Source organism: Lampetra planeri, chromosome 1 (assembly GCF_965212315.1).
Source record: "Lampetra planeri chromosome 1, kcLamPlan1.2.h2, whole genome shotgun sequence".
NCBI classification, from domain to species: domain Eukaryota; kingdom Metazoa; phylum Chordata; class Hyperoartia; order Petromyzontiformes; family Petromyzontidae; genus Lampetra; species Lampetra planeri.
The window spans coordinates 8,866,902-8,884,260 of NC_136107.1; the positions used below are offsets into that span (position 1 = coordinate 8,866,902).

The following is a 17,359-nucleotide window of genomic DNA, read 5'->3' on the forward strand; positions in this document are numbered from 1 at the left end:
GAAATCTTGTAACGTGTAATTTGGATTAATTTGGATTAGTGTTCAAAGAATTACGAACTGATGAACAATATTTCAGGAATGCACCTGGGCATAAATGTGCTGCACACATCAACGGCTGCAATGAAGCTTTGAAGCCAGCCAAGGGTGTTTGTAGGCTGTGAACTATCTCTTTGTTTTCTTGTCACAAACTGTGCTCAAGTGACAATGCACATCAAGTATGTGCAATCTTCAAAATAAGGGTGGCTCTCAGGGGACACGTGTTAATTTTCTTTGAATTAATTACACGTGCACCCCATGCTGATTTAAAAATGCAGCTGACAGTTACATTTTATAAAGGTGTTTTTTTATCAAGGTAGTGAATATTACATACAAAGATGACCGATCGATCTACGGTGAGATCTGCCCAATATGAATATCTACAAATCCTACAGCTACAAACGGACTTAACAAAATCTACATGTGTGTTAGCACCGACTCCTTTGTTTAAAAATAGATGCGTATGAGATATATGGTTTAGCATTGTTTGTAATTCATGATAATGTATTTGTCGGAGTTTTGTTTGTTTGTTATTATTATGTTATTATTGTATTTTTGGTTCTTTCTGCACCTTAACTTTTGTGCTGTGCATTTTTGTCACTGTATTTGTATCTCAGCTCTGGGATGTTACCTGCTTATGAAATTCACTGAGATCAACAGATTCCTCTTCTCCTCCACCTACAACCATCTCTCTATTCCTGACTTTCATCATCTTTACTGCATTGAAGATTTTGTTATCCCCCAGCCGAAAACCTTCCACCCTTACCTTCATCATCATCATCAATAATTAACAATCTACTGCCGGATCAAGGCTTCCCCAAAGCTGTTGCCACCTCTTGCGGTCCTGCTATGTACCATTTTTAAAAAAATATAATGACCTCACCCCTCTGTACTACCGCCACCTCCAGCCCCTTCAAACAATAGTGTGCACTCTCTCGAGACACAATTGTTTAGGGATATTATAAAGACAAATTCCATTGTAGGTTGCAAAACATTTCCGTGGAAAGTGTACATTTCACAAGAGCCTCTATTGGTACGATGACCTTCCCCTGTGGACTCTCCTGCCAGCGAAAGCTGTTATGATTTTCTATAACAGCACAAGACATCTGAACTTCATGAGCCAAATGAAACCCAATCTGCCACAACAACACCAGTAATCAGCATACCGAGACAGAATTTACCTTAACTAACAGAAAACATAAATCGAAGCTCGCCAACAGACACATCATTTTACTTTTTCAGGAGTGCCATGCTTAGATATTCTTGGTCAAGTCGTAGAATTAATTTGCATGTTATAGGAAACCAGAGTGCCAGAAGAAACCCCAATCATATGAGAAAAGCACTCTCAACAGACACGTTATCAACCTACTTGCTCTGCTGCCATCTACTAACTACTTTTGTCATCTAATTCACAAACCCCTATGCTCCACCAAGCCCTGCACTCCATAGCGCTGGGGATAACAGGCATGCATCACGGCCATCAGGGCCACCCCGGCCGGCAATGTCCACTCGTTTTAAAAGTCATCTCCTCCTCCCCCTCCCACCACTCACTTGCAGAACTTGCAGAGAATCTTCTCAAAAACGAGCACGGGTCCCGTGCTGCCCAGGATGGTGAGAGGCTGCCCCGCGAACAGCGAGAATGCAATACCCGTCATTGAGGCACCAAATAGCGACTCGATTGCACTCTGCCACACGACAGCGCAGGACAAGAACAAGACAGGGAACCAAACATGAACACAGATTCCCCGTACAGACAACATAGGCCTGTTGCGGAAAGTGTTGTAAAAGCAAGCGCCTATGAAGGCCAGCATGGCATGCAAGCGGGTGGTATGGCCAGGACTACGGTCTGCCTCCTTTGTCTCCCCCCCCCATTGCTGATGATTTCCCACTGCACCACTAGTCCTAGGGAAGGCTCAGAACCACTTCAGATAACACTTGCCACTGATGATGTTAGCCGTGGCCGTCAATCGAACCAGGCCACTGGGTCCGTAGTGCAATGCGCTACGTATGGTGCGAAAGAAGTTCCAGATACGTACACACATACAGTGTGCTAACCATTATGCCACCACTCACCACAATACTTGAATACGCATACATGCAAGTTTACACAAAGATCCCCCATATAGCCTTGAAAGGCTGCTGGGGCAATTGCCGTTAGCGAGCACCTATGAAGGCTGGCACGACACGAGGGGGTGAGTGGCCAGCATCACGCACGATCGCCTTTGTCTCCCCAGTGACGATGTTTTTACACACCGCATCAGGTACTTATTTGAGGCCGAGTTCACATAGGGGAGGCACAAGAACGGTTCAGATAATCGTCACTGGTATTGGCCATGAGTGGAAATCGAACTCTGGTCGTCTGAATTTCGATTTAAAGCTTTCGTGACTGCATAGATTCATATTATTGGTTCTTTCGGTAAAGTCACGTAGAAGGGAAATATTAAAATAATAAAAATAAAACATAATAAAATAATTGTCGGGGAGACAGCGTCTGACGCTGTCTCCCCGACAATTATTTTATTATGGTCTTCACCTGAGGATGGCTGCTTGCGTTGTGGCCGAAACGTCGTGAGGATTGTATTTTATGTTTTATTTTTATTATTTTATTATTTCCCTTCTACGTGACTTTACCGAAAGAACCAAGAATCTGGTCGTCTGGTTCGTAGCATAATGCGCTAACCGCTACACTCCCGCTCCCCACACATATACACACACATACATGAGCACACAGAGACCAAGATTTACCATGAAGCCTTATAGGCTGTTGGGGCACCTATTTATGATGTGTATTCTTGTCCACACTGGAAATCCTCACCGAGTCTCAGGACTCGTGTAATACCAATTTAGTAATTTGCAGGTATTTTTTATGCATTTAGATATTTCGCTAATACCAGTTAAATTGCATTAGGTTTTTTTAGCTATGGGAAGAAATCGGAGAACCCGGAGGAAACCCACGTAGACATTTGGAGAACATAAAAACTCCGCACAGAACGGCGCCCGAGTTGGGAATTGAACTCAGGGCCTGCATGCAATAAGGCAAAAGTGTGGCCGCTGCATTTCTCTGCCACATGAAGGCTGCTATTGCACGCGATATTTGGTGTCATCTTAATGATTGAGGTAGCGTGGTAACACTGCGTCAACACGATCCAAGACACATACAAGCTCACGCGAACACACGTTCACGTATGCACACACACACACATCGGTGTACACACTCGCATACAAGGATATATTACATACATCTGCACAAAGTGTTCGCCGCTGTTGTGAAATTTAAAGTGGTGGATGAAAGCAATACGTGCGGTCACAGGATGACGTCAGGCACGTTTCACTACACTTCCAGCTCTGGCACATATGCCTGCAGGTCTGACATTCCACATGTGGCAACATTCTTGTTTTAAAATGAGTTTACGGCCGTGAATGTACCCCTGTTGCTTAAAAGTTCGAAAGAATATACACAGGCATGTTTAAACGTCTACGTATTTCTTTCCATAAACTTTCAAGAGAAGTGCACACATGTGTACGTGCATGTGTTTGTCATCGTGAATTGCACGTCTCTCGATTGTGTATGAGCAAGCATGCATTTGTTATTGTGAGTGGTGGCAGATCTGCCAGTACTCTCAGTCATACGAGTCCATTCCATAACCACCTGCCAGCGAGCCTTCGACACTTCACGTGGCCTCAAAATGCACCTCGCTTGGCACAAGCACCGTGGTGACATCACCGCCACTTAGTGGCAAATGGGGGTTGTTATTGTTCTTGGTGGTACATCATTCGTGTATTAGTGAGTGAGCGTGCATGCGTGTATGTGCGTGTGTGTCATCGTGAGTCGCGCATCTCTCGTTCGCACTAACTATTCTATTCTCAGTGGCCTCCCCGAGGAGTCCGCCGAAGGTGATGACGGGAGACATGCAGGCGCAGTACAGGAAGAGGAAGGAGGCCACACACTGCAGGCTGAGGGCATCGCGGTAATCGCTCCAGTACCAGGGCAGCTTCCGCTTGATGTCAGCGACGAGTCCTCCAAACAACCTGGCAAGCAAGGAAGGAGGTGAGGAGGTGTCAGAAACACAAGAGATCCCAAAGAGAGTTTGAGCTGCGAACTCAACGGGAACTAGTATTGCAGGCTCAAACGAGCATTGGGTGGCACTGATCTATTTTAGGAGCCTTGAGCAGGTGGTGGAAATTTTAAATTCCTAGGACAGGGACTGTCTGTCCACAGATTCCTGTTGTTGACTTCCTACCTGAAACCCAATTTGAATTTGTGACCTGCCGATTATGAGTTGAGCACTTTACCAATAGCTTTCCGGATGAAGTAAAACCAATATGAAATTAGAGAACCTACATGCTTGTACATTAGTGTAAACATATTTCATATTTACCTGTCCATCTGTGTGCATGTCCGTGCCCACTTTAATGCAAGCTTATGTTTCTACTTAAATTACCAATTTGAGGAACCACCACGGTAGTGCTACAGATCTTCCCCGAGGGCGATGTCTGTAGAGGAGAGTGTCCACGACAACAGAGGTAATGACCTGAATCTAGGGGAGATATCTGCGGAGCGCGCACTTGGGAGAGTGGATGATGAGGGTGCGGGAGGTCCAGACCAAAATCTAGCTGGAATCTCTATGTAGTGAGGGAGATTGATTACAGGGATAGACGTGATGACGGTAATCTAGGTGTGATCTCTAAGTGGTGAGCGAGCACTAAGACGAGAAGAAGGAGGAAGAGACCTGCCAGTTCGCTGCAGCTCTGGTCCCATGCCATGACCCTCATGCTCTGGCTCGGCCCCAGGCGCTCCGCCGTTTGGCACATTCGGCATTTTCCGCTTCTCCTGTGGCACCACCGAGAGCCAGTGGTTAACAATATGTCATGCTATTTTTAACTGGAAAGAGATACAAATATACAATCCATGCAAATGCTGTTGTCACGCTACGGCAATCTGGTTACAAAATAATTATAACTCACCTTTTGCCCGTCCAAGGACGGGTGTATTGCAGTAAATCTGAAACTTGCAAGCGAAAAGCAGACCACGACGTGGTATTCATTGCATCAATGCGTGTGCAATTTGTAAGGGCGCGGTGACACAGACCTCTTTCGGTACGTGACTTTACCGAAAGAACCAAAGAATATGGATTCCTGCAGTCACGAAAGCTTCAAATCAAATCCCTTGTTCATCATGACATCCTTTTTACTTTGATGTCTCAATAGCGTTACGGAGATCGCGTGACGTGAGGGTTCTGCCTTTGTAGTGATGGTTGTAAGTTGACGCCGAGGAGGGGGGAGGAGGCGCCTCGGCCCCCCATGTGGAGCGACGTCAGCCGCTAATTATTATGAATGGGGGGGGGTGTCCATTTGGAGGACGTCACCTTATGATTATTAAAGAGGGGGCTGTTCGATGTGGAGTGACGTCACCTGCTCATGATTATTAATGAGGGGGGAGGGTGCTTCATGTGGAGTGACGTCACCAGCTAATGGTTATTGGGGAGGGGTGTGGCATGTGGAGTGACGTCACCCGCTCATGATTAATGAGGGGGGAGGGTGCTTCATGTGGAATGACGTCACCAGCTAATGGTTATTGGGGAGGGGTGTGGCATGTGGAGTGACGTCACCCACTCATGATTATTAACGAGGGGAGGGGTGCGGCATGTGGAGTGCACGACCTTCTTGTGTGTTAGTGTAAATTTCCACGTGAGAATAAATATGAATGAATGGGGGGGGGGGAGCTCTTTTGCAGTGACGTCACGTACGGATGTAGCACTGTGCTGCGTAGATTTATTTTTTACTGTCACGTTCTGTAAAGAAACGTTATATTTGAAGAGACTTTGCGTAATAAATAATTTAATTCAGATCGACCTTCCTTTGCGAAATCCACCCACTCATGAATATTAATGAGGGGGGGTGGGCCTCATGTGGAGTGACATTAAGCACGGGACGGACAGACATTTCTGGGTGATTATAGTAGGTAATGTGTATCAGACAAAGTATATAAGTTACTGATAGAAAGGTAGTCGATACAGATACTTGGACAATAAACAACCAAATAGTGACTATTTTCTGCTGGCTTTACAAATAAAATCAGCAAAAAAATTATTTTATCCAAATAGTGATGTTGGTTTATACACCAATTCTCACAACGAGGATAAACATCGACATTGAGTATATATACATCTTTTGATTTAAAGCTTTCGTAACTGCAGGGATTCATATTCTTGGTTCTTCTACGTGACTTTACCGAAAGAACCAAGAATATATATACATCTCTAGGGTCACTATAAGACATTGGCGTTAACGCCTAAGGCAGATGCCACTTCACAGTTTGCCACTGAGAGCATCTCTGGTGGAAAGTCCTGAACGCCTGCCTCCATTGTCCTAACAGAACTATGCTGTGTTCATCAAATATGAAGGCAGGACTAATAGGATGAACTCACCAAGAGCCAGTCCAGGACTCCACAAGGATTCAACAAACCCATCTGCTCATGGACATTAAAAACAACCAGCTCCAGCCAGGAAAATAATTTAACAAGTGAGCAGCAGCTTTTCTCTAAAGGACTCGGGAAAAAAACTCTATTGGCAACAGCTGGCGCTGCTAATTTTTTCTTTAATAAATTTCATTTAATTAAAAATAAAAACAGAGGGGATGAGATTAGAAACTATAGGAAACAGTACCAGAGGAGGGGAAGAAACAGCAACGCACCAAATATCAGGTGCACAGCCAAGTAATAAAACAATATTACCTCAAGCAGTGGGGATCTGAAATATCTGGTTAAAGTTCCTTCTCCAGCTTGATTGCCGTATGGGGCCCATACCAACTGTGGTGTGGTGTGAGTATGGTGGGGGGGGGGGGGGCATTTACCTGGGAGGGAACGCTCTTGGGGGGCTCGATGCGGATGGAGGGATCCCACTCGCCGGGAGGAAGCACCGTCACCTGGTCCAGGAACTCGTCGATCCCCGCCAGGAGGTCATTGCGGTCCTTCGCTTTGTAGGCGACGTCGTGGAAAATCTGGCAAGGCCAAGCAGCAAAGCGCACGTGTGTGTGCAGTGTAAGTGAAGTAATGTAATGCATTATGAGTGATTGGTCACTGTAATCGGATGACCGTTCAGCTGGCATCGTAAGCATGTACGGTCACTTTGTTTTAATTTTGTAATTATATTGCATTTCTTGGCGTGTATTGGTGGATTCCCCTCTAGGATTACCTTGGCCTTAAAAAAATGGAAAATAATTAAAGAAACATGTAAACTTGGGAAATTATTACATGGAATTGGTGTTGCGCCATTATTTCTCGGGTGAAATGAATTAGTTTTAATAATGAAAAAAGTAATCATGAAGACAATCAAGACTATGTTACATTGGAATTAACCAATGCAGGATTACGTTACATTCTTTTAAAGCTTGCGGTAATCAACCATCAAAGACTGATCACTTTTCAAAAGCTTCCCTCCCCACCACTGACCTGACCCTGACTGATGAGGTCATGGGAAGATGTGATCACTACCATTGTGTGAATTCCAACAAAACAAATATATAATGGCATGGCGGGCACAGGTCTATAATCAAGCACTTTAAGAGCAAAGTTGGTGGATTACGCAGATATCACCATCATGTATCTAGTACTTACAACCTGCTTAGACAGAAAAGTGTATATTAGATGATAGTGCAGCAAGTAGGCTGCTGATCTATTCAAATAGAGACTTGAGTGTTTTACATTTTTTACGATTTTTTTTTTCCTCTGGGAACTAACCTCCTGAGGCCAAATGGCAAATTTTATTAAACAGATATTGGTCTGCAACGATAGAAGGACAGTTCTAAAAATATATTTAGATACAATTGAGGGTGTCTTGGATAAAAAGGGAATTGCTATTATTAAGATTTTAAAGTACGTAATTGCGGAGAGATCCAGAAGTGTGTAACACACAGGGTGGCCCAAGAGTTAGCTTCTTGAGATAGACACAAAGTATTATTATGTTTTATTCTTTCAGAGGTAAACCCTATGGGCAATAAATGCTCATTTCGATGCAGACCTGGTTACACCATAGAAACCTGGTTACCGCAACAACAAAAACGTGAACAAAATAATCCAAAACAACTGTACGTGGTCAAGTTCCGAATGGCAAGGTCATGCATCAACATTTTCTCAGTAAACTAACTTTTTAGCCACCCCATAGAGACTTTAAACCATAATAGTTCACTATGGCTGTAAAACATAGATACAATAATACGCAACATCAATCAGATGGCAAATGGGAATCGTGATGATGGATAGAAAGAAAGCAAGTAGTTAATCAGAACATGTTGACAACTTATTGCTGTTTACTTTGGGTGTATTAATCACAGGAAACATGCAATATCTGCTTCACAGTGGCGCAATGTTCAAATTGACAAAATGATCTGCAAACTACTAAATTGGAAATACACATAGCAATCGTCTCTTACTGGCAGACTAATGCCCATTGGCAGGCCAGGTGATGCATCACTGAGCACCAACGGGACAACTTCCAATGGGGGTCAAACGTTTTAGATGAGATGTGATATAAAGCACTCTGAAACACCCTAAGGTATTGGGCACTATATAAAAAATTATCATTATCATATTCTTTCGGTCTTTCGGTAAAGTCACGTAAATAGGTTCAAAGAAAATAACAAAAAAAACTACGACGTTTCAATCACAACACAAGCGGTCGCAAGGAGTTAGCCTCTGAAGGCAAAATATTTATAAAGGTTTGGGGATGGGTTTGGCCCAAGTGTATCGGTGGCAACCAGGGTAATGGGCAGTCAAGAATTAAACCATTATCTCATTATTACTCCCGCAATTTCATGGCAAGAAAACTTGTTACCACTGTAATGCCTGTAATCCCTAAAGATGACGATGGTACTGTTGATGAAGGTTGAGGCTGACCTCATCGGCCATTAGAGTTGCAATGGACCGGCCGATCTCGTGGTACTGCTGGGCCTTGCCTGGTGGCCCCAGCAGAAAGAACAGAAACCTGTAGGATTGTAAGGAATAATTAATGGTGACGGTGGCGAGGGATTTTATTTTGTTGAAATTATAGGAAAATAAAGAGTCTAAATTCATACAAAACATGGGGTGGAGCTCTTTCCACATTAAATAGTAAATGTTCAAGATCATCATCAGCCATGAACTGCTGGTTGAAGGCATCCCCAAGCTGTTGCAATTTTTCACTATCCTGCAATGCACAAATGCACCAGGCAACTGCGAAACAAGTTGATTTTACAGCTCCATAAATGTACGTAATAATAGGTTTTTTACCCTTTTATCTGGCTCTAAAGGAAGCTGTCTCTGGTGTGGACCAATCAATTTCAAGGAAAATGCATACATTTTCAGTGCTGTTTTTTGTTTGCATTTCAGCCATGAACTGCTGGTTGAAGGAATCCCCAAGCTGTTGCGATTTTTCACTATCCTGCAATGCACAAAGGCACCAGGCAACTGCGAAACAAATTGCTTTTACAGCTCCATAAATGTACATAATAATAGGTGTTTAACCCTTTTATCTCGCTCTAAAGGAAGCTGTCTCTGGTGTGGACCAATCAATTTCAAGGACAATGCATACATTTTCAGTGCTGTTTTTTGTTTGCATTTTGACCACAGGTATTGTGGTTAATGCAAACATGATCCCTTGTAAAAAGGTGTCAGTTTTGTGCCAGATAAAAGGGTAAAAAACCTATTATTATAATTTTCTACTGGCAAAGGAGGTCTCATGATGTAAATGTACGTAATATTTGAAAAGTGTGCTGTTCCCCCATATAGATGTTAACATTTGTAGTTGTATCATAAATGGCTTTTCTTGCATAAACATTTTTTTTTAAGCACCAGAGGCCATTATTTCTCTAAACATGATTCGACAACTAAATCACACAGGACAACAGTAGAGCTTTCCACAGGGCTGAGAAACACAAATAGAGCGGTGGGCCCGGCTATAAAAAGGTGTTGTGGTTGAAAGCACGTGATTCACATGACTACAGCCACTGTAAAAAAACGGTTCCTTGAATCTCTAAGCCAACTCAAGTGCAAGGAGAGAGCAGTTATCATCATAGCCGTTCTATTCTTAACGTACAGCCTCAGCACGGGATGGGGTGAGCATGTCTCGCAAAGAATACACAGGGTGGGTGTGTACAGTGTGTCCTCCAAATAACATGAGTGAATGTACCGTCCCACATATATACCGGAGTTTTTTGGTGACGCCAGGATTAAATATTGTAAACGAACTGAAAAATCACTCCCAAAACCCAAAAAATGTACAGACTTGTAAACTGCGTCTCCACACTTCGGAGATTGTTACACACCAGCAAGTCCAAGTTAAGTGTGATAATATAATATTCTTTACATTTAGACTATGAGATCTCTTTTACCAGTGGCAAAATATAATGGTAGGTTTTTACCCTTTTAACTGGTACAAAACTGACACCTAAATGTTTACCCCGAACTCTCAATACTCTGATATTGCACTGTTTTTGAGTTGTACGCCTTCTGGTGTCATCTGGCCCTACACCAATGGGGACTAGGCTCTAAAGAAAGCTGTCTCGGGTGTGGGCCAATCAACTTCAAGGACAGTGCATATTATTATCCTTATCAGAGTTGCTACTTTTTGTTTGCTTTATTGACTACTTGTGTTGTGGTCATTGCAAACATGATGCCTTGAATAAAGGTGTCAGTTTTGTACCAGTTAAAAGGGTAAAAACCTACCATTCTTTACATTTTTATATTATTCATGTTATTTAGTATCTGAACATTTCCCAACATGGAGAAAAACGTTGGACATTGTGCCCAACGACAGCTTTTCGTACTGTACAGCACAACCGCGGAAACCTACGCAGTCGTGTACACTGCAGATTCTGCTTCCTGCCGTACCGGGTTGGGATGGGAACCTCAGTTATCCCTGTCAGCAGCACAGCCGGGGAGAGGCGCACGAAGGCGATGAGTGGCCTCTCCAGGAAGTCCACCTCCCCCACCAGCACGTTGGAGGCCTCCGCCCCCGGGGGGATCTTGCGCATGAAGTTCAGGTCCACCTGGATCACGCGCAGTGAGTCAGTTGTATTTACAGCGATCGATTCGCAGCCGGACAATTGGGAGTTCTAATCCTAGTCGGAGATTTACTCTGTTCCGCCATCATCTTCCTTTGTGGTTGTCCTATGGAGAGATGTCCCCACAGTATTAATGTCGAATTTCTAGCACTGGCTTCAGGGCTGTCAACAGAGGTAACATTGTGCCATTGCTTATAGGGGGACACCGACATCTGAATTAGGTTTTAGACGATTGCCTCTTAAAAGCTAGCCCGAGTAAAAACACATTACACACCACACTCAAACAAGCACTAAAGTTGTAACTACCTCTGAAAGAAATTCAATAAGCAGACTGAATTTCTTTTCGCCACATTAAAGACTCATTTGCCACTTTCCAGGAGTGAAATTTTTCGGAACAAAAAGCCACTTGTCCGAAACATATGCCATTATGCCACAATGCATATGTTCCTCCAAACAAGTAGACGTTTGTTTCGTGCAAACACCACCGTTTCAAAACAAGTGGAAGCACTAGGAGACAAGAATAACGAGAGAAGTGGGGTAGGGCACTGCGTGAAGGACAGGTAATGGGCGCTTGGTGGAAACGACAGGAGCATGGGCGGCCTCTGCACCGCACAGAGCGAGAGGCGGCTGAGCCCCGCAGGAACGACTTACTGCGGGGCATGGCCTTCCCTCGTCCGGCATCACACAGCCACAACGCCAACCGGCGCCGGCTTGCTGATAATGTCCCAGATAAAATGACACCCACAACAACAGCAGCAGCAACAGAAAGACACGCAAGTAGAAGAGAAAATAAACGTTATGATTTTAGTGATAATGATGATAAGCAAATGATGGAAGGAAAGTAATATGTATGACGGGCCTAAAACAGCTCAGCTCCTAAGGTGTTTGTGAACATAAGTACAGATTTTATCAGACAATAAATGTTTTTAAGCTTTGTTCTGAATGGTGACAGTTGCTACAGACACTTGTCAGCTGGATATATTTGGTAAAGGACTATTAATGAAGGAAGGTTTTAGTCCATGCTTTACACCACTGCCAATACAGCCGCGTAAGTCGTATTATTGTTAATCACGAGACAAACATTCATTTATAGACACAACATGGGAAAAGTGCTGGAGTGAAAAATAAGCAGGTATTCTCATGTTGAAGTTATAAAAAAAAAAACATGGATCATTAGCAATAACTGAAAAAAACATTGGAAACATCTGACCCATTATTTGAAACCGGAAGAATGCGTGCAACACCGTATCCCTAAATCGCAATTTAATCCACCACAAGCACCGATCCCATCCTTCCACAGCTGCCAATCAAATCACTCTGGCATCCACAAGGGTTGACCCCGCAAGGGTTGACCCCAGGGCCCTCCACTGTACTGACCTTGCTGAAGTCCATGTTGCTGTTATCACGGCTGACCCCCTGGCGGCAGTCACCCTGCTGTCTGCCCTCCACGTCCGTTTGTCCGGGGACGGTCGGAGGAGACAGGAGGTGGCCTGCGGGCAGTGCCATCAAAACGGACGTTTCAGTCACGGGAGACAAACGTGCGATCACCCACCTCTCATGATCCGTGTGGTGATTCCATTTCAGAATTGATTATTTTTGTTTAGCTTTTGTTTATCTTCTCATTCGTGTTTTTTTCCAGTTTCATTGGTATCAGTTTGTTCTTGTTGTTAACTGAAATGTTAATCTAGCATGGAAACTGTGTACAATTTGCATAGAAAATCGATTCTCATGTGTCCAGTAATCACAACCCTGAATTGTGGCATTTCATTGCATTGCCCCTCTGCAGTTCAGTCAAGGTTTGGAGATTTAGCAAAGATTCTAAAGGCATGCTACCACATTTAAGGTGACACACATGCACACTCAGGTGAAGCTGTCTCTATGAATAATTCCTTCGACAAAATCTTCATACTAAATCGATGCATGTTGGCCACTCTCCCCGACCTTCCTACATGGCTTGGCATTTTAAGTTACAAGGCAAACACTGTTCCCATGTTGCCGTGAAACCTTAACCAAATGCCACTCTTTGATCAAGCTTCCCACCCGCCGTATCCCTTTACAGGAGCTCCAGCCCTATCAGATACACCCACCAGGCATATTGTAAGATAATCCACCGTGACTCAGCAGTACACACCAAATTGTTGCAACTGCAGGGTCCTTTGTATTGGTGGCCCCAAATCGTGCACTTCATGGTGTTTGTTTTTCAGCTGCTGCCTCAAAGTTTAAAAGGTATGTGTTCAGAAAATTATATTTTAAAGGTTAACATGTGAGATGCAACCTGCCTCTGAATTCATAGCATCTCACTCTGCATGGCTACAGAAGTTGAGTTTTTGTACACAGTCTTACATGATCTGTTTTGATCATATGAGTGTATTTAATTTATAAATACAACAACATCATCACAAGACACCCACATCAAATTACCAACAATATTAGTATGTTGTTAGGTTCAAAACAAAATAGCTAACCAAGCCAGGATAATTGCACACCAATCACTGAATGTGTTAGTACCTTGAATCACGGCAATTTACTAAATATGAGCACCGCATCACCATGCTCCCACCACCATGCTTCCCCTACCCATCTCCTGATTTGTAGAATCGTCTTCTGGAGGGTGGATAACGACATCTGGAATGTGGTCCACCGGAGAAGGCAATGGAGACTTCCAGTCACCGCTGTCGTAAGTCTCGCAAGTACTGCCATACCGATCGGGAGGTGGCAAATGGCCATGCTGCTCAGAGGATCCTTCACCACCATCGCCTCTGTCAGCTTCCAATGGGATCTTATCAAATGTGAAAACCAGGGGGGCAACGTCAGCGTGGCTGGGCAAGAAGCCGCCCTCTTTGTGGCCCCTATCAGTGAGAGTCTTGGCGGTCCAGTCGGGCGAAAGTAACGGGGACTGTGGACTGTGGCTGATGGGCGATGCCGGCGGCGTGCCACCACGCGATGGGCTCGGGCTGCCTGGCGCCGAGCTCGGGCTGCTCGGTGTCGAGCCGTGATGCTTCAGAGAGCCAAGGATCAAGGAGAGGCGAGACGCAGTAAGCGACGAGTGTCTAAAGGCTAAGAGGCCCGCTTCGTCTAATGCACAGAGAACAGCGACAGAGGGGGGAACGGGCGAAAAGAAAAGAAGGGGGCAGACGACGAAGTTTAATGAGCAACCGAAATACGAGCTGACAAGCAAGGGAACTTGGGAAGGACAGACATGAAAGATGGTAAAGCACTGACACAAATTCGCAAGTCAAATACAATGAAAGTATCGAAAATATAAATGCTACAAAGTATAAAAAAAATGTAAACTAAAGGAAATGTTACACTAGAAAGGGTTTCCTTACATATGTAGGGGAGTAACTGGGCTGTGGGGTGTTCTGGGATCCCCCGAGGCCCTTCCCGGGGGGAGGGGGCTGTGGGGTATCCTGGGATTCCCCGGGGCCCCTCCCAATGGGTGGGGGCTGCGGGGTGTCCTAGGATCCCCCGGGACCCCGCCCCTCGGTTGGGAGGTGGATAAAAGGCGGACCTTTCTACAGGCTCGGGACCAGTTGAAGACAGAAGCCGAAGACCAGCTAGATAGGACCCTGAGACCCCTAGCCCCGCTGTCCTTATCAGGGCCGGGACTCTGTGTGGCTCAGTGGTGAGGCCCTGGGAACCCCTGGCCCGACGTCCTTGTCAGGGCCGGGTCCAGTGGGTCAGTGGTCGGAACTTGCACCCTGGCTAGGGCGAGTTAGAATAGCCTCCCCCTAGGCACCCATAGCCGGAGGACCCTGAGAGTAGTCCTGTGTTAGGGCACGTTAGCCCGGAGGCAGTACCTCCCCAGACAGTGGTGTAGGAGGACCGTAACCCTGAGTGTTCTGGGGCTGTACTGCCGAGCGAGGTGATTTAATAAATAGTGTTGCCTCCAAGAACCGTCTCCGACGTCTCCCGAATCCACAACACTACACATAAACAATACAATTGTAGAGCCAAAATAGTCTACTCCAGAGACTTTAAATGAAAGGCAGAAAAGTCTCAGTTTTCCAAACTCCATTTCCACAGTACTCTTTAGGATCTGATTAATGATCATATGCAACCAAAGTGAACTTCACATGCTATTCTACCAGAGAGTACAGCACATCAGACTGCTGACCTATCATTACACAATTCTGAGCACTATCTTATCATATGTGTAGGGTTTTCTGGCCACCATGGTTTCTTCCCACAGTGCTGTCTTGACAAAGAGCTTTAAAATGGTAATTAAACCTTCCTAGATAAAGTACATTTTCACAAATGGGAAATTTGGCACACATAGTACCCTGCACCAGAGATGACGGGCAAGGTAGTGACTTTTGAATCGCATGCGGCGGCCCAACGTCCCCTTTGAATCCCAGCCCAAGCGGAAAAAGCAAACGGCAGAAAGTCTCACCATTCTTGTCTTGAACGTGAACATCCGAGTACTTCTTGCCCATGTCGGCCAGCGACCTCACGATCGGGATCTTGTTGCTGAGCTTGCTGTCATTCTGGTGCCGGTGTTTCCTGAGCAGCGCGTCGCGCATTCGGTCGCGTACGTTCTCGTCCAGCAGGCCCGACGACACCTGGTTGTCCAGGACCATGTCTGCGGGGCGGCGGATGGGACGCAGTCATGAGGCAGTGTCAGCCAAGTTTCTGATATGACACTGAACTATTATTTGCGAGTGGATTAGCCGGGCTGCACATTAACCGCGCGTGTGAAAAAATACAAATATTTTTAGGTGCACTCTGGTTTCGTTATCACTTGCCGAGGGTTAGCGACTAGGTGTTGATGTGGCTGCAAACATCTCGGGAAGCAAATCGAATACTTTAAGAAACAAAAACACGACAAATGGTGTCTCCACCCCCCTTCTACATTGTTAACCAATGCATGTGTTTAGCCTAATTTACAGTTGGATTGCATTTTCCATGTTGTTGTTTCACCCGGGCCAGCCTTCCCGCCCAACAATCCTCACCTATCTAGAAGTGCCAAAGGAGTGTTTTGATGGAACTCATGTTGCCGGCAGTCCTGAGCTACTCGTGGATGTTCCACATTTCTGTGGCAGAGATCACCATCTCTAGAATAAGATAACTGCTCACCTGCCACAAAGTAGCACTCGTTTTGATCAACTTGAAAACAATCTATGATTTGGATGAGTCAAATAACGCCGCCAGAGCACCGCATAATTAAAAAGAGTATAACAGGAGAGGCCAAATGATAATCAAGGCAACTATAAATAGATTAATTACTGTGCTGTGCGATTGCTTGCGATTTTAATTTGGACTATACTCACAAAACGATTCACCTCCACCGCAATTCAATTAATTTTTAGGTGTTAGTTGCACACGTCAATGAAGAGGAATTTGTCTCAATTTGCTGTCATGTGTCCAAAGTTTGTCTCATCTTGTTCTACTGCTACATAGTTGTAGAAGGCTAAAGGCATCTTAGCATATATGCATAGTTGGCTAGGTAAAGTGCGAAATACGTTCAAAATACATATGTAGTGAGTCCAACTGAGTCGCAGACGTTGTTCTTTAGAGGCAACACTTTTATTGTAACATCAACCCGTTAACACAAAGGGGTAACTGCCCCTTCACCAGATACAGCCTAGGGTGGTGACCACCCAGTTAACTACTCTATGAGTAGGAGTTATAGCTACGAATGATAAGACCCTCACTCGGGTCCCCGACCACATGTTGGTGCCTCGTAGGCCGTAGAGCTTCCAGCTTGTAGAATGCAGCGACCCCGGTCCCTCTTAGGGACCCACCTTATATCCTCCCGGGTCGGGGCCGCTCCGCCCAGGCCCCGCCCGCCTTCGAGCGTACTAGCTCCCTCCCGATCCCTCTCGAGAGCTCTCCCCGGACACGTGATCACCCCCTAGCCCCCCCACCTGGGGCCCTCTGTGGACACTCCAGATCATGTGTCTACGGGGTCAACTAGAGTGCCATGGCACGGGGCAACCTTGCCCTTGGGCTGACACTCTCCCGCTCCCCCTTGTGGGAGCCCGCACTACACGCTGTGCGTGGTGCCCGCGCTATCCCAGCGCTCACTAAGCCCCGCTAGGGCTGGCACTACACCCGCCTACGGGGTGTACGCGATAACACGCCGTGATGTGCTAGAGCCGGCCTCATACAGCAACCCACCCGGTGCTGTCCACGATGTAGGGACATCGCACGCCACGGCCCTCTCGGGCCGGCACCATACAGTGACATCCCCGATGTCACTACACATACATAAGGAAACCATAAAATCTTAAATGTGATTTGATGTATTATAAGGAGCATAAGAATCGATTTCAAATCGATGAA

At 45.3% G+C, this 17,359-nt stretch overlaps 1 protein-coding gene across 4 annotated transcripts in view; it reads right to left on the reverse strand.

Moving 5' to 3' along the window:
* LOC144741414 (electroneutral sodium bicarbonate exchanger 1-like) overlaps positions 1 to 17,359 on the reverse strand; it is a 67,191-nt gene that overhangs the window by 14,243 nt on the left and 35,589 nt on the right. For 3 of the 4 annotated variants that reach the window (XM_078623980.1, XM_078624046.1, XM_078624104.1), the window contains 9 exons: positions 15,468 to 15,656; positions 13,652 to 14,149; positions 12,452 to 12,564; positions 10,902 to 11,059; positions 8,931 to 9,018; positions 6,890 to 7,036; positions 4,767 to 4,867; positions 3,891 to 4,065; positions 1,588 to 1,721 (listed from right to left, as the gene is read on the reverse strand). In XM_078623980.1, the coding sequence (XP_078480106.1) occupies positions 1,588 to 1,721; positions 3,891 to 4,065; positions 4,767 to 4,867; positions 6,890 to 7,036; positions 8,931 to 9,018; positions 10,902 to 11,059; positions 12,452 to 12,564; positions 13,652 to 14,149; positions 15,468 to 15,656 (1,603 nt within the window). The remainder of the gene's footprint in view (positions 1 to 1,587; positions 1,722 to 3,890; positions 4,066 to 4,766; positions 4,868 to 6,889; positions 7,037 to 8,930; positions 9,019 to 10,901; positions 11,060 to 12,451; positions 12,565 to 13,651; positions 14,150 to 15,467; positions 15,657 to 17,359) is intronic. The other variant, XM_078624176.1, reaches the window with a different exon arrangement.